General features: G+C 51.6%; 1 protein-coding gene across 1 annotated transcript; it reads right to left on the reverse strand.

Moving 5' to 3' along the window:
• Positions 1–4,625: 4,625 nt before the first annotated feature.
• LOC146356764 (uncharacterized) lies at positions 4,626–25,669 on the reverse strand. The gene is made up of 6 exons (XM_084831964.1): positions 23,878–25,669; positions 23,315–23,441; positions 22,867–22,970; positions 22,553–22,679; positions 20,430–20,522; positions 4,626–12,195 (listed from the first exon to the last, which is right to left on the reverse strand). The coding sequence occupies exons 1-6, from the start codon at positions 24,868–24,870 to the stop codon at positions 11,021–11,023; spliced, it is 2,619 nt and encodes an 872-aa protein (XP_084688090.1). The 5' UTR covers positions 24,871–25,669; the 3' UTR covers positions 4,626–11,020.
• Between the last annotated feature and the right edge of the window lie 111 nt (positions 25,670–25,780).

Genomic DNA, 25,780 nt, shown 5'->3' on the forward strand with positions numbered 1-25,780 from the left:
AACGGATTCTCTAGATCCATTTCAATCAGGCTTCAGGCCTGGTTTTGGAACGGAAACTGCCTTGGTTGCACTGTGGGATGACCTCTGCCGGGAGAGGGACAGGGGGAGTGCGACCCTGTTGATTCTCCTGGACCTCTCAGCGGCTTTCGATACCATCGACCATGGTATCCTTCTGGATACGTTGTCTGGGTTAGGAGTTGGAGGCACTGCACTACAGTGGTTCCGCTCCTACTTGGATGGCCGATTCCAGAAGGTGGTGCTGGGGGATTATTGCTCTGTGCCATGGCAATTGTGCCATGGGGTTCCACAGGGCTCTGTTTTATCCCCCATGCTGTTTAACATCTACATGAAACCGCTGGGGGAGGTTATCCGGAGGTGTGGGCTGAGGTGCCATCAATATGCGGATGACACCCAGCTCTACCTCTCTTTCTCATCAAAACCAGGTGAGGCAGTGGCTGTTCTGAACCAGTGCCTGGGCACGGTAATGGACTGGATGAGGGCTAATAAACTGAAACTCAATCCAGACAAGACGGAGGTACTGTTAGTGGGTGGTTCGTCTGCCTGGCTAGGTGATATTCAAGCTGTTCTGGAGGGGGTTGCACTCCCGCTAAAGGGTCACGTTCGTAGTTTGGGGGTGTTCTTGGATCCAGAACTGTCACTTGAGGCACAGGTGAACTCAGTGGCACGGAGCACTTTTTATCAGCTTAGGCTGGTATGCCAACTACGCCCTTATCTAGACAGAGAGAGCCTAGCAACAGTTCTCCATGCTCTGATCACTTCTCGTCTGGATTACTGCAATGCGTTATACGTGGGGCTGCCTTTGAAAACGGTCCGGAAACTTCAGCTGGTCCAAAATAGGGCAGCAAGATTGTTAACAGGGACTGGCCTGCGAGCTCATATTACGCCAGTACTTTTCCAGCTGCACTGGCTGCCAGTCCATTTCCGGGCCCAATTCAAAGTGCTGGTTTTGACCTTTAAAGCCTTAAACGGTTTGGGACCAAGTTACCTGAAGGACCGCCTACACCCATATCAGCCTGCCCGCACTTCAAGATCAGAAAGAGAGGCCCTTCTCATTTGCCCACCCATGAGAGCAGTCAGGTGGGAGACCATATGTGAGAGGGCCTTCTCTGCAGTGGCCCTGCACCTTTGAAGCAGGTTGTCATTGGAGGTCCACCATGCTCTGTCATTGCAGGCTTTTAAGAAGGCCTGAAACAGAGGCGTTGCTAGGGTTTTAAAAGATCTGGGGCACAGGCCCATAACACAAATTCGCGTGTATATATATATACAGTACACACACACACACACACACACACATATATATATATATACAAGTCTAAGCACACATCTAATATCTGTGTGTGTGGTGCATGCATGCAGTGTGCTTGCATGTGTATAGATTACATACATACATACGAAGTGTGCACTGACCCCCCACCCCACTTCAACTCAGACCCTGATTCAGTATTTTGACAAATTAGAGGAAAAAAAACTTTAACTTTTTTCTCTTGGTCAGAACTGGATGATAATTTCAGGCATAGTAGCCCATAACACAAATTTGCGCATACACACACACAGAGATAGTTACTTGAAGGACCGCCTACACCCATATCAGCCTGCCCGCACTTCAAGATCAGAAAGAGAGGCCCTTCTCATTTGCCCACCCATGAGAGCAGTCAGGTGGGTGACCACACGTGAGAGGGCCTTCTCTGCAGTGGCCCCGCACTTTTGGAACAGGTTGTCATTGGAGGTCCGCCGTGCTCTGTCATTGCAGGCTTTTGCACATACATACATAACATACATAAGAAGCAGGCACTGACCACCCCCCCACCCCACTTCTTATGTATATATGTTATGAAATGCTCTGGCCAATTTGTAGTTGGACCACTTCAGCTCAGCACCAAACCTGAGTCAAGGTTTGGAAAAATCAGTCTTTATGCTTCCTGTTGACTACCATGGGAAATAAGGAGAAAAAAAACCTGTAACTTTTTTCTGTGGGTCAGGCATAGTAGCCCCCTAGAAGGGGATTCAGGAAAAATAGCTGCAGGGTTTATATTTTGATTTTCTTTTAAAGGGAACTGCCAATAATTTTTTTATTACTTGAAAGAATTGGATACACGTTTCAGGATGCATTGCCCCATCAGAGGAGATCATGTCTCCAAATTTCAGAATGATAGCCCCAAGGGTTTTTGTGCAAGGGTGGCCTTGACATTTGAGGGCTCCAAAAGAGGACATACTTCTGTCCTTATTTTCCTTGTGGACCATTGTTCTGAAAATTACAGACAGCCTAGAGTTGTCCCTAAGTAAGAAGCCAGCAAAGTTTCAGAAGGATAAGTGCAGCAGTTCATGTGGAAGGGGAGTTCTCCAGTTTGGGGAGGGAGTGATTTGCTTTCCTTTCACCCCTTCCCCAGTAGTTTTTTGGGTAAATTGTATGAAAATGCATAGGCCATTAGAGGTGTCTCCTAGGCAAGAAACCTGCAAACTTTCTGAAGGATATACATACATGAAAATTTAGAATGACTATAAGTTATTTACATTTCAGCAATGTTAGCAGCAGGAGAACATGGGCAGGAAGGTGCTATTGCACTCATGTCCTGCTTGTCGGTTTCCCATGGGCATCTGATTGGCCACTGTGTGAACAGAATGCTGCACTAGATGGACCTTGGTCTCATGCAGCACGGCTCTTCTTATGTTCTTAAATAGAGAGTACCTCTGAGCATATGCAGAATGCTTTTCTTTCACCACTAAGCACTTGCATTCTCCCCTTGCCAATTCTATTCCCCTCCATGCAACCATCTCTCCTCATCCTACCATCCTCCAGCTACTCTTCATAAAAACAGATGTCTTGTTTTGTGCAACTCCTCTCTGCCTCCTTCTTGTTATGCACAAGCTCTCACTGTATCTCCCTCCCCATGACTTCATTTGTGCCAAGACTTCACCAGGATTCAGCCAATGAGTCTGTTTTCAAAACTAGGGCTGTGTTACGGAGAAACTCTGAGCATGCACTAAGTGCCTTTACTTAACCACTGAAGCTAGAGTTCGTGCAAAAAAACCCCACACACACCCCAAACCCACAAATGACAAAACATGCATAGGACTAGGCTGAAAGGGTAATGAATTCATTAGACAGAACTGGGTAGGCACTGTATTAAGCCCGCAGTACCATGCCCACAACTCGGGACTTATGTCTGAGTAAACAAGCAGAACATCAAGGTGCAGCCCTCCCTGCAACAGTAACTTGTGCTGGAATCCTACGCACACTTTCCTCAGGGTAAGCCTCATTGCACATAATGGGGCTTCTCAGTAGGCATACATAGGATTGCATAAATTAGCAGTACTTTCCTCCCCCTCCACTTAAAAAACAAACCCCAAACCCCTATTTTTATTAAAGCTTTCTGTTCGGAGGAGCGTAGCAAGCTGCCTTGTGCTGAGTCGGACCCTGGGTCCATCTAGCCCAGCACTGTTGTCACTGACTGGCCGTGGCGGCTCTCCAGGGCTTCAGGCCGGATTCTTTCCCCGCCCTACCTGGGGGTGCTGGGGATTGAGCCTGGGACCCTTTGCATGCCGAGCAGGGGCTCTGCCACGGAGCTGCAGCCCCTCCTGTTGCTGGATGGTGGCAGCGGACAAACCAAACAGCCCCAAATTTGTTTCTCTGCAGCCACGTGGAGCCACTCTTCTCAAAGGCTTGGGTGAGAAGGAGAAAACCCGGCCTCCTGTCTGTTTGTGTAAAGTCAAATACAGACCAGAACTGTTCCTGCCCACCGAAGAGAATTCTCTTGAAGAATTCCCCAAGATATGCTCTGTGTGGAATACAGGAGAGAGAGAGAGAAAGAAAGAAAGAAAGAAAGAACGAACGAACGAACAGGGGAGGGGAGGGGAGAAGAAAAGGTGACTGGAAACGTGCGCGGGGCGGGGGCAGAGCGAATTCCCTCAGCCAAGTGGCTCCTTTCAGAGAGGCGGCACAAAGTTAGAGCTCTTGGCTTCGGCAGATTTTCTTGGAAAAAGCAAATGTCACCCGTGGCTGGCGCAAAAGCCACTGGACCGAGCCGTCCGAACTTTGGCAGGCTCGGTCATCTGCAGGGGCTCCCGGGTCCCGATTCCATGCCCTCTCGTGATATGACTGCTACTCTTGCCGTTACTGCGCTTAACACTGTAACACGAAAAACCTTTTGGGCAGCCCCCCCCCCCCGCCCCGCCCCGGCTCCTCGTGCTTAACGACGGCGCTGCTCTTCTTCGTCCGGCGCCCACGCGGCCCAGCAGCGAAGCTCCCGGGCAGGTCGCGCCAACGCTCGCTGAACGCGCTGCGCTGCGACCCGGCGGCGTCACCGCCCCGCCTCTCACGGCCGGCGCCAAACGCCCCGCGCCCCGCACCTCTCGACGCGGCGGCCCCCGCCTGCCTCGCGCCCGCCTCGCTTCACCGCGCGCGCGGCCCGCGAGCCCCGGCCCGGCCCTTCCCGGACGCGGCCCCCTCCCGCTGGCATGTCGCTCCCGCCGATTCCAGCCCTCGGCGCCGGCAGTGGGGCGCGGCCCCTGAGCGATGCCGGCGGCTTGGGGTTGCGGCCCCCGCGGCGGGCAGCAGCCCCGCGCCCCGCACGGCAGCCAGAAACAGAAGTGGGACCGACGCGGGGCGCGACTGCGCTGCGGGGCCGGCGATTCGCGTAAAGGGGGCGCGGCGGGAGCGAAGGCAGGGCGGCGCTGCGGCGCGCAAACGGCCCGGCCGCCTCCCTCCGCAGGAGGCAGCTGGGCAGCGGCCCTTCGCGGCGGAGGCCGGTTCGCGCTGGGCGCCGGCGGCACGGAGCGAGGGGAGCCCGGCGGAGCTGCGCAGCCGCCTCCCGCCCCGCCCCGCCCCGCCGCCCGCTCCTGCGCGTGTTCCCGCGGGAGTCAGCCGCGCCGCGTGTTTTTTTTAAATACTTTTTATTCTGTTTTTATCTTTCCAAATGAAATAAACATTTCCAACAACCAACAACCTAATCAATAACGACAATTTCCCAACAATGCAGTATTCTCAGGAGGACACAGCAATAAAAGAAACAGAAAAGGGAAACACGGAAAAAAATATAAAAAGTTATTTAAAAGAATTAAATTTAAACTGCATTACACAGAAACTTCAAATCCCATTCCAAAATTATACCTATAACGTTGGCAGTATTCAACATAGTACAAATAATGAACCTTACATTTCAATATCATATTATCAGTCTTGTAGCACAGAAGCAGGGCCTACAATTCACTGCCAGTAACCATACATCGCCCTTCAGCTAACACATAATAGTGAAGCTTAACAATTTAACCCGCCAAAAATCTTACTAACCAGTAATGATAGTAATAATAATTGAACAACAAATCACTAATAAATGTTATAATATTATATAATAAAGCTTAAAATCAACCTCACAACAATCACCAATATATTTTATACTAGCTACATAAATGTGTGCACATTTCTATACACCCTCAGGCAGTAAATTTAAGTACAGTATATCATATCCATAATAAAGAGAACGGATTTAAAGAAAAGAGAGAAAAAATGAGAGAAGAAGGGGGGAAAAACACAACTCTGGCCTAGCCTGAATCTTCCAGACTAAACATAGCCAGTTAGCAAACATGTTTGTAGCTTCCAGTTCATGAGGCTGGAACAGAAATCTCACATGATTTTTCCATTTAGCCATGCCCCTGCCATTTCATGATTTAGGAATTTCTTCACCTGGCCTTCAGAAAAAATGCAAAATGTAGCAGGATTTTTTAAGTGATATTGCAAGTTCATTTGTTTTGCCATATTTTTCACCTCGGTAAACTGCGTTCTTTTATCAGCAACTTCTTTGGTGTAATCCAGAAATAGCATAACTTTATCATGTTTCCAAAAAAGGTTTCCAGCCTCTCTTGCCAAAAGCAAGATATAATTTTTTGTGGAGATTCTTGCAAATTGGACTATAATCATATTTGTTGTTGTTGTTCAGTCATTCAGTCGTGTCCGACTCTTCGTGACCCCATGGACCAGAGCACGCCAGGCCTTCCTGTCCTGTGCTCTCTCCTGGAGCGTGCTCAAGTCCATATTCATTGCATCCGTGATGCGATCTAGCCATCTCATCCTCTGCCGTCCCCTTCTCCTTTTGCCCTCAGTCTTTCCCAGCATCAGGGTCTTTTCCAGGGAGTTTTCTCTTCACATTAGGTGGCCAAAGTATTTCAGCTTCAGCTTCAGTATCTGTCCTTCCAGTGAGCACTCAGGGTTGATTTCCTTTAGGATGGACTGATTGGACCTCCTTGCAGTCCAGGGGACTCAGAAGAGTCTTCTCCAGCACCACAGTTTGAAAGCATCAATTCTTCGGCGCTCAGCCTTCCTTATAGTCCAGCTCTCACAGCCATACGTTACTACTGGGAAAACCATAGCTTTGATTAGACAGACCTTTGTTGGCAAGGTGATGTCTCTGCTTCTGACTATGCTGTCTAGGTTTGCCATAGCTTTCCTCCCAAGGAGCAAGCGTCTTTTAATTTCATGGCTACAGTCACCGTCTGCGGTGATCTTGGAGCCCAAGAAAATAAAATCTGTCACTGCTTCCATTTCTTCCCCTTCCATATGCCAGGAAGTGATGGGGCCAGATGCCACGATCTTCATTTTTTGAATGTTGAGTTTCAAACCAGCTTTTGCACTCTCCTCTTTCACCCTCAACAAGAGGCTCTTTAGATAACCAGTCCCTTTGGCATTTGACACACAGAATGCCTGCTCAATATCAGATGAATAATCAGATGGCACAGGGAGTATCTCATGCAAAAACTTATCTACAAAAGTAGACACATTTATATCAGTAGGTAAATCTTTAATACCAATGGAACGTACATTTGCCCTGCACACAAAAGCCTCCAGTTGAAAAATTCTGACAGAGATTGTTGAAAAAAGCTTGTGACGTAGTCTCATTCCCTGCTACCCGATCTCGTTAACCTTCGCCTCCATTTTTTGCCAATAACTGTTGATTAAATCCACAGCCCCTTGCAGGGTGGTGATGGAATTTTGGATGGTATGCAGCCTCTTAGCCTGTTCCGCAAATTGCAAGGACAAAGCTGTTATCAGAGCAACTAACTCCTCTGTGTTTTTGCTTCTTGGAGCCTTTGCCAAGGAAGGTATTGGGGGGGGGGGTAGGCAGAGATATTTTTCGCCTTGTAGTCATCCTTCTCATCAAACAAATCTTGCAGGTCCTCAAAAATTATTGATATTTCCTAATCCATTCCTCAAACGTTGTTGGTGTTTCTTAATCCATAAACTACAATGGAGCACGTCAGCCCTAATTTCTCCTAATTAATTAATTAATTCCAAATTAATTAGGAGGTTCAAACAGCTTTGAGCGATGATTAAGCTCTGGCAGACAAGCCCCCCTGCTATCACGCCGAGAGTTCTTCTTCCAAAACTTCATGCAGAGCTGCTCCTGCCTCCCCTTTTCATTCCAGGGGAGAGATAAAAAGGTTTTTCAACCTTTTAAAAAGCTGTTTGAGATTGCATCCCGAGACTCCGCAGAATGCTGCAAGGGCGACATTGGCTCCAACCAGAAGTCAGCCCCACTGTGTTCAATGGCCAAACTGGGCTTCTTCCCAGGCAAGTGTGCGTTGGACTGCTGCCTCAGCTGCCGCCCCAAGATCCCTGTAAGTTTAATTTGAAATAAAGACCCATCAGATTGCGCTGTTACTTCTTGAACCTTCAATTCTACAGCAAGTGGAATTACCAGACGCAACCTGCTCGCTTAGCCGCTCTTCTTGGCACAAGGCATGTACCCAGGCAACCAAAACCTGGCGGAGGGGAGGGAAACGGGACAAAATCCATTGTAGGGAGGGGAGAAAGGGGTGTGTGTGGGGGTTCAATCCAGCCGGGCGCATGGACGTTTCTGCGGGGGGGGGAGATATAATGCAGGAGCTGAGGGAAGGCTAATGGGTCCTGTCGGGCGCCAAGGGTGTGTGCCAGGGGGCGGTTTCAAAGAGAAGGGCTCTGCCATGGGGGCGGAGCGGAGACGGTGACACTTCCATAGAGTATATCTTGAAAACCCCAAATGTTTGGGTTTGAGCGGGTGAGTGAGTCCGTGGAAAAGATCTCAAGGCCCCTGCCTCCCCCCACCCCGACGTCCAATGACCTAGGGAGGTGGTGGGCTCTCCCACGCTGGAGGGGTTCAAGACGAGGCTGGACAGCCATCTGTCAGGGATGCTCTGACCTGGATTCCTGCATTGAGCAGGGGGTCGGACTCGATGGACTAGTGGGCCCTTTCCAACCCCACTATTCTATGATTCTAAGCGCTCCAAAAGGAGCTCTCCAAACTGGCAGAATGGGCATCGAAATGGCCAAAGTGGTTCAATCTAAGCAAGTGTAAAGAGGTGGACGTTGGGGCAAAAAATCCCAACTTCAAGTCTAGCCTGATGGGATCTGAGCTAGTGGTGACCGACCAGGAAAGAGATCTTGGGGTTGTGGTGGGCAGCGGAGTGAAGATGTCAGCCCAGTGTGCGGCTGCTGTAACGAAGGCAAACTCCATGTGAGGCATAATTAGAAAAGGGATTGAGAATAAGGTGGCCAACATCACACTGCCCCTATGCAAAACTATGGTGCCACCACACTTGGAATACTGTGTCCAGTTCTGCTCTCCACACCTAAAAAAAGATATTGTAGGCTGGAAAAAGGGCAGGCAAGGGCCACTAAATGATCAAGGGGTGGAGCATCTCCCCTATGAGAGGAGGTTACAGCACCTGCGACTGCTTAGCCTGGAAAAAGGGAGGGGAAGGGGAGACATGACAGAGGTCTACAAAATCATGCATGGTGTGGAGAATGTGGATAGGGAGACATTTTTCTCCCTCTCAAAATACTAGAACCCAATGGAGTCATCCCATGAAGCTGATCGGTGGGAGATCAAGAGATAAAAGGACGGACTTCTTCACACGGCACGTAGTTAAACTACGGAGTTCGCTACCACAGGAGGTAGTGATGGCCACCTGTTTCGACAGCTCTAAAAGGGGGTTGGACAAATTCCTGGAGGAGAAGGCTATCAGTGGCTACTAGTCCGGATGGCTCTGTGCTTCCTCCAGGACCACAGGCAGTGAGCCTATCTGCACCAGTTGCTGGGCTGTTGCACTCATGCCCTGCTTGTGAGTTCCCAGTTGACAGCTGGTTGGCCACTGTGTGAACAGAATGCTGGCCTAGGTGGACCCTTGGTCTGATCCAGCAGGGCTCTTGTTATCGTCGTAACATCAGAGAAAACGACAACCTCACAGACAAAGAAACCCAACAGCAGATAAAAACAAGCCACAGTCCTTAAAAGCTGTAAATCGCGTCATCAAAGGCTGGGCGTTGTCAAAGCCATTCCTCACATTATGGAAGAGGAACTTAATATAATCTTGATATATTGAAGACTTATAACGAAAACTTATGGATTCCACTTCCATCAACTAAAGCGCAAAAAGATGGATAGATGTTAAACGTACTACTCCCTGTCAATGATTAGATTCAAATTTACTGTCTTTCTTTTTATCTATATACTTCCTTTCTTCTTTTTCCTGATGTTTTTGTTTTTGAAAACTAGTAAAAGCTTAAGGAAAAAAGACAGGGAGTCGTGTTGGGATTGCATAATTCTCCCCTTCTCTCATTTAGATTTCTCATGGCAGCGCAAGCCAGGGTTCGCCCTCCATCAGGATTTGAACCCAGAACTTGAGTCCCTTCCCAGGATTAAGGGGGAGTCTCCTTAGCGTCAGCTGCAGGTAACATTAGTCCTAAACAGGGGTTCAGGCTGAGGGGCCAGGGGTCCTTCCCGAGAAGGGGGGGAATCCTTGCACCCCCTCGCAGTCTCGTCAGCCTGGTTAAGCCCCCTTGACTAGTAGAGGCTGGGTCTGAGATACTATTTCATCGGGTCAACATTCCAAAATAGACCCCAGCAAAGATGAGTGGTCTACTGTCAGATGTTGGCGTTTTTGTGCCTTTCGAGGTCTCTTTTTTGCACCGGATGCTCCAGGGATCGGTGCAAAAGTCTTCTTGGAGACAGCTTTAAATTCCCGTTATTTTGTCGGAAGCTCATGAGGCATTGTAACCGAGCTTATTTCAGGCAGAGCGCTGGATGAACCTGCCACAAGGTTTTTGTTTATTCATAAGAGCAGCACAGATGGCATAAAATCAGATGGGATACTAAGGGCATCTTCACGTGGAGCTTTTATCCTGCTATTGAGGAAGTCTGCTACATGACCTTTATTCCATTGTTTAAAAGACAGAAGATAATGAGCTATCACATTACCACGCTTGAGTTCCGCTTGAGTTCCCTCATGGAAAGAGGAAAAGCCACAATAAGAGGAGCTTGACCACAGCGCCATCTAGCGGCTGGGGCGATGGGGGAAGGGGGGAGGAAGCACGCGTAAAGGGAGTCTGTCATGATCCTGCACTTAAGACTGAAGCAGAAAGCCCCGTTCGAAAGGCAGGATTTGAGGCTGGCGCAGAGATGCTCTGAGAGAACCAAAGACAAGAAGGCCTGCTGAAAGATTGGTTCCGTTGGCCTAGTTTCACCCAGAGTGAATTTTCGGAAGTGTTTGTTTGGATTACAGAGTCAAGCCCCCTTCTGACATATGCTAAATAAAGGCAGCCCTCCCCCCCCGCCCCCACTTATGCCCATCACAGGCACAGACTCAGGATCCCACTTGCTCAGAGCAGGATCAAGCAGAGAGGCTGAGGACAAGCCAAGTCCACTGAGCAGGATTCAAGAAGAACCAGGGAGGGCAAGCCAAGGCAGAGGCAGAGCAGCAGGGGGAGCGATCCGTAAGCAGGAGCAGCAGACCAGCCTCCCAAGAGCCCCTTCCTCTTCGACGGGCTGCTGGGAGGCGGGAGCCAAGGAGCACAGCTGCCTGGAGCTGCAGGTGATTCCGCCAACCCTGCACACCAAGGCCAGGGAAGGATGTGCAGCAAACCCTGACCTGTTCCACATCTACGCGCAGGAGGGGCTTCTCCCCTGTGTGAATTCTCTGATGACATTTCAGGCTTCGGCTATGACTGAAGCTCTTTCCACACTCTTAGCATTTATACAGCGACTCCTGTGTGAATCCTTTGATGTGAGTTAAGGCGAGAACTCCGAGCGAATCTCTTCCCACAGTCTGAGCATTTAAAGGGCTTCTCCCCTGTGTGAATGCTTTGATGAAGCTTAAGACCGGAACTCTGACGGAAGCTCTTTCCACACTCTGAGCATTTGTAGGGCTTCTCCCCTGTGTGAATTGTTTGATGTGAGTTAAGGTCGGACTTCCAACAGAATCTCTTACCACACTCTGAGCATTTATAGAGCTTCTCCCCTGTGTGAATTCTTTGATGTGAGTTAAGACTGGAACTCCAACAGAAGCTCTTTCCACACTCTGAGCAGCTATAGGGTTTCTCTCCTGTGTGAGTTCTTTGATGTAAGTTAAAGTGGGAACTCTGACTGAAGCTCTTTCCACAGTCTGAGCACTTATAGGGCTTCTCCCTGGTGTGACTTCTTTGATGACACTTAAGGTTGGAACTCTGATTGAAGCTCTTTCCACAGTCTGAGCATTTATAGGGCTTCTCCCCAGTGTGACATCTTTGATGACACTTAAGGTACGAACTCTGCTTGAAACTCTTTCCACAATCTAAGCATTTATAGGGCTTCTCCCCGGTGTGAATTCTTTGATGGGTCTTAAGGTAGGAGCTCGAACTGAAGCTCTTTCCACACTCTAGGCATTTAAAGGATCCCTTCCCTGCATGAATTCTGTGAGGTGAGTTAAGGGCTGAGCTCTGACTCAAGCACTTTTCAGAACCTGAGGATGTGTAAGGCTTCTCGCCCGAGTGGATTCTTTGATGTTCTTTAAGGTGGGAGCTGCGATTGAATCTCTTTCCGCATTCTGAGCATTTCTCCTCTGTGTGAGTTCTCTGATGCAAGTTAAGGCCTGAGCTGCCACTGAACTGCTTTTCACGCTCCAAGCATTTGTGTCTTTCCACATCAGTGTGAATTATTTGATGTTCAGTAGGGTTCATCCGCTGACTGAAGCTCTTTCCACACTGAGAACATTTCAACGCTTTATCTCCATTCTGAATCATTCTTTTGTTTCCTTCAAAACATTCTTCTGGTATTACAATTTCCTGGAAGTCAGCCCCTCCAAAGGAAATAGATTTTTTCCGCCACTGCTGTTCATCTTCAGTTTTCCTTCTCTGCTGTTTGCCATTTTTATTGCTGTCCCTCCCATCACCTGAAAGAATGAAAAGAGAAATTTCCTCAATACAGGGAAAAAACTCAGTGTTTTGGTGTTTTGGTCAGGAGGGAGTGGCAAATTCTTCCAAATATATTAAATAGCCTCTAATGATGAAGAATCTAATTAAGAAGATTTCAAGGTGTTTATACTAATAGTGATTGACTGCCTATTAGGACATGATCCGCACAAGATGGCCCAGAGTAATAAAAACATAAAACTACCATAAAATAAAAATTCATAATAAAAACCAGGCAGTGGAACAAAATTTGTCTGAAAACATAGGCCAGTTACCAATAACCCAGCAAAGGGCACCATCAGGGTGTGCTGGCCCCGTTACGTGGTCTCATCTGGCCAGAGCAGGCGGCAGAGTGGGAAGAGGAGCCCATTGTTCCACCTCCCGCCCCCCCTACGAGGACACTGTGCCTCCTCCCGCGTGTGCCCCTGAGAGCCCCACCAGCTGCTCTCCCGCAGTGGCATTTCCCAGTATAAGAGAGCGGCTGGCGGGGCTCTCTGGAGCACCCACCCTCCCTCCTGGTGCATGCCCCCTCTCGCACAAAATCTTGCAAGGGTAGACCGAATTCTCACGAAGCCCAGCTGAAGGCCCATGAGGATTTGATTTCATCTGGGTCTCGCAAGGCTTCGGACTACCTCCCCGCAGCTAGGAAGGCATTGGCGGGCAGGCGGTGTCAGGCTTCCTGCGTCAGGTAGAAAAGGTAGATTGGGCTGGGCCTGCATACCATGGATGAATACATGCCAAAGAACCAACATGATTAAACTGTCCAGTTCCCAGTGTCAGTCCTCCACCAGCATGAGTCTGTTTCCCGCCTCCCAGCTGAGCAGAGCAGAGCAGAGCAAGCTGCTCCAGCTGGTCCAGGGACTACAGAAGCAGGCAAGCTCCCAGAGAGCGAGCGAACAGGGGGAGCAAACAGGGGGAGCAAACAGGAGTTGGCCAGGGGAGTTCTGCAGGGGAGGTCAAGGGGGAGGCCCCTAACATTTTTTTTAATTATTTTTATTTTTTATTTTAACTAACTTTTTTCCATTTATTTATCTTGTAACACACACTTCCACACCAGTGGGACTCTGCTTTTAACCTCTACTGAGCAGAGGAGCAGGCACAGGCTAGTCTAGAACAATCACAAAGCTAGACACAAAAAGGGAAAAGAGGCTATGGAAGGACAGGACTCTCCAGTGGTGGTGACCTGCCAGGTGTGTGCAATGTTCGCTTTCTTGCCTGAGAACAACATGGCCCACACCTGCAACAAGTGCAAGTTGATCACGCTGCTGGAGGAAAAAGTAAGCGGACTGGAGCGGCGACTGTCGACCCTCCGGGGAATAAGAGAACACAAAGAGTTCTTGGACAGAATGGGGGAACTACAGCAGCAAAGGGCAGACCAGAAGCTTGAAGAGCAACAGCAAGATGAGGCAGTGGGAAATGCTGAGGTGAAGAAAAGTGGAGTAGAGGTGACTCCTTGGAAAAGGGTGACAGTTAGGAGAAGAAGAACTAGATGCCACTCTGCACCAGTGGAAGCAGTGGAGCTGTGGAATCGATTCCAGGTACTTGAGGATGAGACTGGAGGACAGCCTGCAGAGGAAGAATCACAGGGGAACCTGCATGAGAGTGAGCAAGAGGCTAAAGGTCAGTCAAACAGAGGCGATGAAACCCAGGCCTACAAGAAGAAGAAGAGTGGTAGTAGTGGGAGACTCCTTGCTGCGTGGGATCGAGACCCAAGTATGTTGCGAAGACCCGTGGACTCGCCAGGTATGTTGTCTCCCGGGAGGACAGATTAGAGACGTAACTGAAAGGTTGCCTGCACTCATAAAGCCTACTGACAGGTATCCCTTTCTTCTCATCCATGTGGGAACAAATGATACCGCCAGGCGGAGCTACGAAGAGATCACGTCAGACTTTGAAGCTTTGGGAAGGAAACTCAAGAACTTTGGGGCCCAGATAGTTTTCTCATCCATCCTTCTAGTAGTTAGAAGAGGGATAGAAAGGGAATGAAAAATACTCCGGGTGAATGACTGGCTACGAAGGTGGTGCCGATGAGAGAGATTTGGATTCTGGGACCACGGGCTGTACTTCCTGGAAGATGGGCTGTTGGCTAGGGATGGGTTGCACCTCACTAAGGCTGGGAAGAATGTGTTTGGCCACAGCATGAAGAACGTCATTAGGAGGCCTTTAAACTGAGGAAGGGAGATGTAATGTTGGGGGTAACAATGGACATAGGCGCATGCACTGCAATGGAGAGAACAGCTCTGATAGCGCCCAATAATAGTCTTCAGACACATGTAGGAAGAAAACCAGACTATGAAGCACATGGTTTTCGATGTCTATATACTAATGCCCAGAGTATGGGAAACAAACAGAACGAATTTGAACTCTTAATACAAGAGGGAAATTATGACCTGATAGGTATAACTGAGACTTGGTGGGATGACTCTCATGACTGGCATACAGCAATTGAAGGATATAACTTGTTCAAAAAGAACAGGAGGAACAGAAAGGGAGGCGGGGTTGCACTGTATGTGAAAAATGCATATCTCTGCACAGAAATACAGGAGGAGGAGCTTGGTAGCCCCATCGAGAGCAGCTGGGTTGAAATAGATGGAGCAAAGAATAAAAGGAACCTGGTGGTCGGAGTCTACTACCGGCCACCCAATCAAGGAGAAGACAAGGATGAAACTTTTGCAAAGCAAATAGCCAATGTTTTAAGGAAGCATGATGTAGTAGTAATGGGGGACTTCAATTTCCCCGATATTTGTTGGGAGACAAATTCTGCAAAACGTGGCCCCTCCAGGAAATTCCTGACTTGTGTGGCGGATAACTTCCTCCTACAGAAAGTAGAGGAAGGAACTAGAGGATCGGCTATCCTTGACTTGATCCTAACCAACAGAGATGACTTAGTGGAGAAAGTCGCAGTTACAGGAACTCTGGGGGAAAGCGACCATGCTGTACTTGAGTTCTTGGTTCTAAGGGAAGCAAAAGCCGAGTGTAGTCAAGCGACTCTAATGAGAAAAGGAGTCCAAGATGGGTGGGAGCTTTTAAAAAAGGAAATTCTCAAGGCACAATCACAAAAAAATCCAACAAGAAGAAAAGGTGGAAGACAACAGAAGAAGCCAATGTGGCTTCACAAAAAGCTTTGGGGGATACGTGGCTCAGCCACACTACAAGCGAGAAGGATCTTGGAATTGTTGTCGATCACAAGCTGAATATGAGCCAACAATGTGATGTGGCTGCAAAAAAGGCCAATGCTCTTTTGGGCTGCATTCATAGAAGAATCGCTTCCAAATCCCGGGAAGTACTAGTTCCCCTCTACTCTGCACTGGTTAGGCCTCATGTGGAGTACTGTGTCCAGTTCTGGGCACCACACTTTAAGAAGGATGCAGACAAACTGGAGAGGGTTCAGAGGAGGGCAACAAAGATGATCATGGGACTGGAAACAAAGCCCCATGAAGGGAGACTGAAAGAACTGGGCATGTTTAGCCTTGAGAAGAGGCGACTGAGGGGAGATAGGATAGCGCTCTTCAAGCACTTGAAAGGTTGTCACAGAGAGGAAGGCCAGGATCTCTTCTCGATCATCCCAGAGTGCAGGACACAGAATAATGGGCTCAAGTGACAGGAAGCCGGATTCCGGCTGAACATCAGTGAAAACTTCCTGACTGTAAGAGCAATACGACAATGGAACCAATGACCTGGGGAGGTGGTGGGCTCTCCCACACTGGAGGCCTTCAAGACGAGGCTCGACAGCCACCTGTCAGGGATGCTCTGACTTGGATTCCTGCATTGAGCAGGGGGTTGGACTCGATGGCCTTGTAGGCCCCTTCCAACCCTACTATTCTATGATTCTATTCTATGATTCTATGAACATTTGGGATTCAAATAGGCTGGCATTTGGGATCCAAACACTCAGTATCCTCAAAGGCCACCTGGAGTTGAGGGGACACCACCCTCTCCCATACCTTGCCCCCAGAAGGCAGGCTAGGAATTGTGTGATTAATCTCAGAAATCATAGACTCCAGGATTTCTTTAACAATGACCGTAAATGGCCTTACCATCTGGGCTCGGTCCTGCCTGCAGTGTGCTCCCTCCGATCCAAGCCCTTTATTGCCTTCAGTTCCTCAGAATACCAAGGAGCTGTTCGGGCCCAGCCAAGCACTGCAGTGGGCCCTCTGGCTTACAGTCAGAATCTGTTCACAAGTGATCCAGAAGGGGTCAGAACCAGGGGCGTCGTTAGGTGCAGCCCCACCTGGGCAAGGGCATGGATCTTTTGAGCTGTGCCCCAGATCTGACACAGTCATAGTTATTGGCTTTTGACTGTTCATTAAATGAAATAATGTATCTGTGAAATAATGCTTCTGTAGTCCCGGGACCAGCTGGAGCCGCTTGCTCTGCTCTGCTCAGCTCATTAAATGAAATAATGTAGCTATGGACCGATTCCAGGTACTTGCGGATGAGACTGGAGAACAGCCTGCGGAGGAAGAATCACAGGGGAACCTGCATGAGAATGAGCAAGAGGCTGAACAGAAAGGGAGGTGGGGTTGCACTGTATGTGAAAAATACATATCTCTGCACAGAAATACAGGAGGAGGAGCTTGGTAGCCCCATCGAGAGCATCTGGGTCAAAATAAATGGAGCAAAGCATAAAAGGTACCTGGTGGTTGGAGTCTACTACCGGCCACCCAACCAAGGAGAAGATGAGGATGAAACTTTTGAAAAGCAAACAGCCAATGTTTTAAGGAAGCATGATGTAGTAGTCATGGGGGACTTCAATTTCCCCGATATTTGTTGGGAGACAAATTCTGCAAAACATGGCCCCTCCAGGAAATTCCTGACTTGTGTGGCGGATAACTTTCTCCTACAGAAAGTAGAGGAAGGAACTAGAGAATCGGCTATCCTTGACTTGATCCTAACCAACAGAGATGACTTAGTGGAGAAAGTCGCAGTTACAGGAACTCTGGGGGAAAGCGGCCATGTTGTACTTGAGTTCTTGGTTCTAAGGGAAGCAAAAGCCGAGTGTAGTCAAACGTGTACCCTGGATTTTAGGAAAGCTGATTTTAATAAACTCAGAACAATGATCAGGAAGGTCCCATGGCAAGCGACGCTAACGAGAAAAGGAGTCCAAGATGGGTGGGAGCTTTTAAAAAAGGAAATTCTCAAGGCACAATGACAAACAATTCCATCAAGAAGAAAAGGTGGAAGACAACAGAAGAAGCCAATGTGGCTTCACAACAAGCTTAGGGATGACCTGAAAACAAAAAAGGACACATATAGGAAGTGGAAAGAAGGCCAAGTAACAAAAGAAGAGTACAGGCAGATAGCACAGAATTGCAGGGATGGCGTCAGGAAGGCTAAAGCTGAGAATGAGCTGAGGTTAGCAAGGGATGCTAAAAACAACAAAAAGTCTTTCTTCAGCTCCGTGCAGAGTAAAAGGCAGAGGAAAGAAATGGTTGTTCAGCTGTTAAATAAGGATGGCAAAACGATAACAGATGACAAAGAAAAGGCAGAGGTGCTCAATTCCTACTTTGGCTCAGTCTTCACCCAAAAGAGGGTCTATGACCACCCTGGCAAAGGCCAAGTACAGGCTGAAGGGGCAGGATTACAGCTTGAGATCAATAGGCATATGGTCAAGGAACACCTCATTCCTTTGAATGAGTTCAAATCTCCAGGGCCAGATGAACTGCATCCTAGAGGAATAAAAGAACTGGCAGAAAACCTCTCAGAACTGCTGTCTATTCTCTTTGAGAAATCATGGAGGGCGGGGGAAGTGCCAGATGACTGGAGTAGGGCTAATGTTGTCCCTATCTTCAAAAAGGGTAAAAAGGAGGAACCTGGGAACTACAGACCAGTCAGTCTGACATCAATCCCTGGGAAAATTCTGGAGCAGATGATCAAGGAATCCATCTGGAAGCACCTTGACAACAATGCCGTGATTACTCGAAGCCAACATGGATTTGTCAAAAACAAGTCCTGCCAGACAAATCTGATCTCATTTTTTGATCAAGTCACCTCCCTTGTAGACCGTGGGAATGCTGTAGACATCATATACCTCGACTTCAGCAAAGCTTTCGACAAAGTGCCCCATGATATCCTGATGAGCAAACTTGCTCGAAGTGGGCTAGATGAAACAACGATCCGGTGGATCCACAGTTGGCTACAGAATCGGACTCAAAGAGTGCTTATCAATGGGACCTTCTCAAGCTGGGGAGAGGTAACGAGTGGGGTACCGCAGGGCTCAGTCCTGGGCCCAGTGCTCTTCAATATTTTTATTAATGACTTGGAGGAGGAGGTGCAGGGAATGCTGATCAAATTTGCAGATGACACAAAATTGGGAGGGATAGTGAATACTTTGGAAGACAGAAACAAAATTCAAAGTGATCTGGATAGACTGGAGCGCTGGGCAGAAAACATCAGAATGACATTTCATAGGGACAAATGACAAGTTCTGCACCTAGGAAAAAGAAACCAAATGCACAGTTACAAGATAGGGGATACGTGGCTCAACCACACTACAAGCGAGAAGGATCTTGGAATTGTTGTCGATCACAAGCTGAATATGAGCCAACAATGTGATGTGGCTGCAAAAAAGGCCAATCCTCTTTTGGGCTGCATTCATAGAAGCATCGCTTCCAAATCCCGGGAAGTACTAGTTCCCCTCTACTCAGCACTGCTTAGGCCTCATCTGGAGTACTGTGTCCTGTTCTGGGCGCCACACTTTAAGAAGGATGCAGACAAACTGGAGAGGGTTCAGAGGAGGGCAACAAAGCTGATCAGGGGACTGGAAACAAAGCCCTATGAAGAGAGACTGAAAGAACTGGGCATGTTTAGCCTGGAGAAGAGAAGACTGAGGGGAGATATGATAGCACTCTTCAAGTACTTGAAAGGTTGTCACAGAGAAGAAGGCCAGGATCTCTTCTTGATCATCCCAGAGTGCAGGACATGGAATAATGGGCTCAAGTTACAGGAAGCCAGATTCTGGCTGAACATCAGGAAAAACTTCCTGACTGTAAGAGCAATACGACAATGGAACCCATGACCTGGGGAGGTGGTGGGCTCTCCCACACTGGAGGCCTTCAAGACGAGGCTGGACAGCCATTTGTCAGGGATGCTCTGACTTGGATTCCTGCCTTGAGCAGGGGGTTGGACTCGATGGCCTTGTAGGCCCCTTCCAACCCTACTATTCTATGATTCTATGATCTATAGATAACTGCCATCAGCGGTATGATTTCTGGAGAGCTGCAACCATGACACTTTTGCTTTTGACAGACGCCAAGGCCTCAGATGGAGTGCCAGCTAAAACTGCAGGAACTCCCCAGGAAAACCAGGGGATTTATCGGCTTCTAGGGGTAAATGTGATCTCCACTTTGGCAGAAGTAACCTGAAGGACCAACTTGAGCACGGAATGATCCTTCCATGACACTGGAGCCATCAAAGCTGCCTCCACCCACCGGTCATCTTTGCCTAGTCTTGAAGAGAATAATGAGACTCTGCCCTGCAACATGTCTTGGGGCAGATTTCACTCACGCAAGGTGGTCTCTGAATGGATACTGACATCCCCCAAGACCACCACCTTTGGGAATCCCAACGCCACAACAAGGACCACCTGTTTCGGCCAAAGTAAAGAGACTGTTGGGCAGAGGGGTGGACAAAACACCCACAGAATCCCTGAGCTGTCTGTGAGCTCCAAACAGTTCCAGAACAGACAGATTATGGGACAGTTTACAAGGAGTCTGAATAGCTGGCATGCATAAGGTCACAGGTCCCATCCCTGGCATCTCCAAATGAAAGTGCTAAAATAGCTGAGCTGGGAAGACCTCCACCTAGGAGGCCCACGCCCAGTTAATGTAGAAAATGTGGGGCAATATGAGGGTCAGCGGGGTCTCCTTCGCAGAGTGCAGGGCTGGTCCCCAGGAGATCTGAGCTGTGGTCCCCACTTGGCCACAGAGCTCACCTGGCCTGACTCACAGGATTGTTTTGAGGATAAACTTGAGAGAAGGAGGGAAATGGGGAGGCATAATGCATTAATGAATAAAACAAAAGCAAGTAAAATGAAGGTATGGCCTTTCAGGACTGATATTCGGTAGATGTTTTCCCCGCACTCCAGACGCAAACTAGCCTTTTCTCTGACGGATCTCTGAAGACAAAGAAACGTCTTTCCCAGAAGAAACATCTGCTAGAACACAGATCCTGGTAGGCCTGCGGACCAAAGGTCCAACCAGAGCTAAGCACCCACCTGCTGACCTCTCGCCTTCCTCAGAGGCCTGGAAAAATGGATCATCCGCTTCTTCCTGCCAGGAGAGGAGATCAGATCTGGGGACCAGAAGCCCTTTTGCAGAGGAGAGAAACAGGGAAGTTACTTCTGGCACTTCTGACAATCACACTGGGTTGGGGATTTCAAAGCCCCCAGCCTGAATGCTCCCCCACCACCCCATCCCCATCCAGGTCAGGCCTTGTAGTTCCTCCACACGGGGAGGCAGGAGGGCCGGGCAGTCACTGGATACTGCTTGGACCAAGAAGCGTCAGTCCGACAAGACAGTGCGCTCGCTGATGTTAAGCCCGGCTCCCGACGGTACTACGCAGGCAGTCACGGAGAAGGGGCCAGCGGTCTGCCTTGGCTACGTCAGAGAGAGGGCGGGCAGCCCCCACCTGGAGGGAAGCACCGCCTAAGGACACCCTGCAAGGACACCCTGCCAGAGGCTCAAAGTGGGCATTGAGACGGACCCCGCAATCTGGCCAGCTCCAAGAGGGGGATGGGGGCGTGCTAGTGACGCGCCCAAGGTCTTGCGTTCACGGCCTGGCGGGCTCCTGCGGGAACCGAAGGGCCACAGACGTCCTCCGCGGCACCCCACAAACGCACCGACACAGACCAAGAGGGCAGCTGCTCCACAGCGCACAGCAGGTCAGCTCTGTCGCAAAGCTCTCCGCCTCCCGAGAGCGAGCAGCTGTGGTGAGCCGAGGGGACTTTCCTGCGGGGTTCAGTGGGAGGTGTCGCAGGAGAGTCCATGGGAATGGAAGAGTCATCTAGAATTCCAAGCACTAGGGAAAAGGAGCAACTCGCTGAATGACCTGCAGGGTGAGGGCCATGCTTGGGTTTAGCTGAGAGGGCCCCAGTGAGACATCGAGGGAAGAGGGAGGCTGGGAAGAGGGGGAAAGCAAAGGGCACAAGGAAGGAGAATGGAAGGAGGCGACACGCGGACTCAGGGGAATCAAGGGACAATGACTGTCCCTAGTCCTCACCAGGACAGCGAGGCTGGTGAGGGCTAGGGAGAGGGCTTTTTCTGTGGTGGCCCCCGCTTTGTGGAATTCCCTCCCTAGTGACCTCCGCCATGCCCCCTCTTTGACGAGCTTCCGCCGGGCTTTGAGCACCTGGCTCTTCGGGCGGGCATTTGGGATAGGGGCATTTGGGGGGGTTTAGATCAAGGTTGTTCTGCTGAGTATGTTGCATTTTGCGCGATTTGTACTCTACGCTGCCTAGAGTGGCCAGCAAGGTGGGTGGCTAATAATCTAATAATTACATAAAATGAACAATCTGCGGCGCTGCAGCGGCAGGACGGATGCTTGCGTCTTGCCCACGGAGGACGGCCCCAGGCAGCCTGCAGCGGAGACGCCACCCGGCACTGCAGAGGCCACGCAGGAAGGCCCTCAGACCCACAGAGAGGGGAGGAATTCCAGCGCCAGCAGAGAAGGACCAGCTGAGAGTGGCCTGAGCCCTCTTCCGGAGCGGGACGGAGGAAGCTGTGAACACAGCAGACGTCTCAGCTCAGGAAGCGTGTTGCTTCCCCAGAGTGTGGGCCTCAAACGTGGTGGGGAGGCTGCCGAAAACCATCAGACCCACGGGCCCCTCTCCGCTCCTGCTGGATCCATGAGGGAACAAATGATGCGGCCAGAAGAAACGCTGAAAGGGTCTCCCCAGACTACGAGGCTCTGGGTAGGGCAGTGAAGGCTCCAGGGGCACAAGTGCAGTTTTCATCAGTCAGGGCACCGGTACGGAAAGGACACTGGAAGAGAAGAGCTGTCGGCACAGATGGTGTCCTTTGGAAAGCTTTGGCTTCAAGGGCCAGGGCCTACGATAGCAGCATGGAGGCCTCTCACAGATGACGGGGTGGACCTCGCGGGGAGCGGGAAGAGTATTGTAGGCAGGAGCCTGATCGAAAGGCCTTTGAACTACGCCGGGGTGGGGTGGCAGAAGTCCAGAGCTAACCGCCACGCCACGTATTACAAAGAAAAACACCGAGCACCGAGGAGGAGACGAGGCAGTGGAGGTGGGCCCCGCAGGGGGTCAGTCTAGATGGCCTCCAAGACCTTCCGATTCTAGGATTCCAGGATGTGTCGGCCGAGGGAAAGAGGGAGCCTTACCCAGGGAGGCCAGAGTCCTGTAGTTCTCCGCCATGACTTCCCTGTGCAGAGCCCTCTGGCCTGGGTCCAGCAGAGCCCCCTCCTCCGCAGAGAAGCGCACGGCCACCTCCTCAAAGGTCACCGGAGCCTGGAAGAGAAGAGTTTCCCTGGGCAATGATGCGGGAGAGGCAGGAAGGGGGCCGGTTGGAGGCCCCCCTGCGGGATCCAGGGCCCGTGGGGGACATTCAAGGCCTTCCTGGCAGCCACCTGTGATGGGCGATCCTTTCCGGCCCAGGGAGACGTGCAGGGGGCCGAGGCACCCAGGCCTCCCGTACCTGTTCCAGCTGCCCAGAAGCTCTTTCCACTCTGACACCAAGAGGCGAAGGCCGAGAAGGAGCCCCCGGGGTCCTCTCGCCATCTCTGGGCGTCGCCCCCCCTCCTGAGAGGAAGACAAAGAAGGAGGCAAGGTACTCTATAGTTCATACACATTCGGAATTTTAGATGCTCGTGTGAAATCAGTCTGTCTCCACCCGGCTTTTGCTCATAATTCAGCGTATATGAAGACTTAATCCATTGAAACAAAGCTCCGTTTTTCACCTGCTTATTTATTATTTCATGTCTCTACGGCCCAACAGCAGACATTCTCTGGGCGGTTCACAAAAATCAGGCACGTTCCTTGCCCCAACACAGGCTCGAGGGGAACGTGAGAGCCGCCCATGCCTGCCCGGCGTAGGCGACAGAGGGAGCCCGTGCCGTGTTGAAGTATGCCCCACTGATCCTTACCCGGAGAGGTGGCATCTCCGTCCCCCTCGGGCAGGACCCCCCCGAACAGCGGCCTGTGTCCGGTGCCTGATGGAGCCTTCGCTGGTTCCGCAACATCCGTGGCCCCGTGGGCCGACGTCCCCTGCAGCTGGGAGAGGAGGAAGGCGCCCAGGGAGGGAGGTATTATGGCCTTGTTTCCCACTCCTTTGCACCCAGGCCCCCTTCCGCACTCATTCCGCCCCCCAAGCCCCGCAACTCTCTCACGGCCGGCTCTTTGGCAGGTGGGCACACAAGCATCCCTGGACTGCGGCAAGTAAATCAATGCTGGCCTTGGGAGAGGCCTAGCCAGGGCATCTCAAAGCCCCTCCGAACACCCACTCTGCTCTGCTGCGAGGACCGTACCCCTGGCTGGAGAAGGGTCCCCTCCTTCCCTGGACCCGCCCCCCCCCCCCCCGGAACAGCCAGACCCACACGTTCAGCACCACCGCCCAGTGGAGCGGAGGAGGGGGCCCGTTCCTCGGAGGCCCTGGGGGGCGTCTGGAGGCCCCTGCCCCCGGGGGCTCCCAGAGCGAGGGTCCCCCCACCTGCTGCTGCTCCTGCCGCCGCCGCTCCTCGGCCCGGCCCAGCAGGAAGCCCTCGGCCAGGGCCACCGCCTGGCAGCTGCTCTCCGGCCGGCACTCGCGCACCCAGCGCGCCGCCTCCGCGGGCAGGACGGCCAGCAGCTGCTCCAGCACCAGCAGGTCCACGATCTGCCGCTTGGGCCGCCGCTCCGGCTCCAGCCAGCGGCGGCACAGGCGGTGGAGGCGGCTGCAAGCCTCCCGCGGCCCCGCGGCCGCCCGCCGGCCGCCGCCGCCCCGGCCCTCCTGCGCGGCGCTTCCCTGGGGCGCGCCGCGGCGCCCCTCCTGGCGGCTGCCGGGGCGCCTTCCTGCCCCGGGGCCGGCGGAGCCCGGCGCCCCCGGCCGCATCTCAGGCTCCTGCGGGGCGCGGAGGGCCCGGCGGCGCGAGCTGCGCCCGAGCCGCCGCGGCCAGGCCCGACCTCCCTCCGCAGCAGCCGCGGCGCGCCCCCGCGCCCCGGCGGGGCCGCTTGCCCGGGCGGGAGGAGCGGGCCGGCCCGCCGCGCCGCCTCCCGGCGAAGCGCCCGCCCAGGAGCGCCGGTCACGCGGCTCCCGCCCGCAGCCGTCTCCCGGGACCGCCCGCGCAGCCTCGCCGGCGAGGCCGGACGCGCCCAGCCGCGGAGAGGAGGCCGCCGCTGCCGCCGCCGGCCGGGCACCCGGGGGCGCCTCCCCTCGGCGGACGCGCCGCGGGGCGCCTGGTGCCGCGGCCCCGCCGCTCGCGTCGCGCCCGTCGCCCGAGGGCGGCTCCGCCTCCGCCAGGGAGGGCCGGGCGCGTCCGCCTGCGGGAGCGCCGCGCGCGGCGAGGAGCGCCGCCCGGGCGGGAGGCCGAAGCGCGCCCGCTCCTCCGCGCGCACGGCGAGCGCGGCCGAGTCGTGAAAGCGCGGCCTTTAGCGACTTTTGTAGCAGTGGGAGTGGAAAGCAGGATCTGAAACGGACCCTTCCGCTTCTCGGCAGGTGGCCCATCTTTCTAGGACTGGATCAGCACCCAATCCCCGGGACTGAGATTATGCACTGGAGCGTCTAAAGGCCAGGATTGGTGCGGTGTCGCAAACCTGTGAAAACAAAACAGACTGCAAGGCAGTAACATAACCTTGAATCTTACAATGTTTACTTCTAAATTCACATTGAAGCTGTCAGCCATAGGTAATATCCGAGGTGGGTGCGAAGTGGATCAGAGCAGCACCGAGGCACCCCGAAGCAAAGTGAAGATTCAGAGCTCTTCTGATGCCTTCTGAAGCCCAGACCAGCTGTCTCCAAAATTTATCAACTTGAGAAAAATCAGGGAGGGGGAGGAGGGAGGGAGCCAAATTAGGGCTGAACGAAACCCAGTTGTTTTACCAGTTGTTTTCCAGGCCAAATTCAAGGTGTTGGTGTTGACCTTTAAAACCCTATATGGTTCCGGCCCAGCCTATCTTAAGGAGTGCCTCCAGCAGCACCAGACAGGCCGCTTAACAAGAAGCCTCGGATGGCCTTCTGTCTGTGCCATCAGCCAGGACAGCTAGACTGGTGGGGACGAGGGAGAGGGCCTTTTCTGTGGTGGCCCCCACTCTGTGGAACTCCCTCCCTAGGGAACTCCACCATGCCCCCTCTTTAATGAGCTTCCGTCGTGCATTAAAAACGTGGTTGTTCAGGCAGGCATTTGGGGTGGGTTAGGGTATTTTAGAAAATGTTTTTATTGTAGAATTTTATTGTTTTAAACTGTTTTATTGTATGTTGTACATCGCCCAGAGTGGCTGGGTGACCAGCCAGATGGGCGATTAATAAATTTAATAATAAATAAATAAACCCAGCAGTCTCCAGTCGATGACAGTGGTGGAGGAGGGAGGGGAATACTGGACATATTGAAGATAAAAGCTTGCGTTTGCTCATTGCA

The sequence above is a fragment of the Heloderma suspectum genome, chromosome 2 (genome assembly GCF_057233095.1).
Source record: "Heloderma suspectum isolate Gila_16-S chromosome 2, 16-S_ref, whole genome shotgun sequence".
Taxonomy (NCBI): Eukaryota; Metazoa; Chordata; class Lepidosauria; order Squamata; family Helodermatidae; genus Heloderma; species Heloderma suspectum.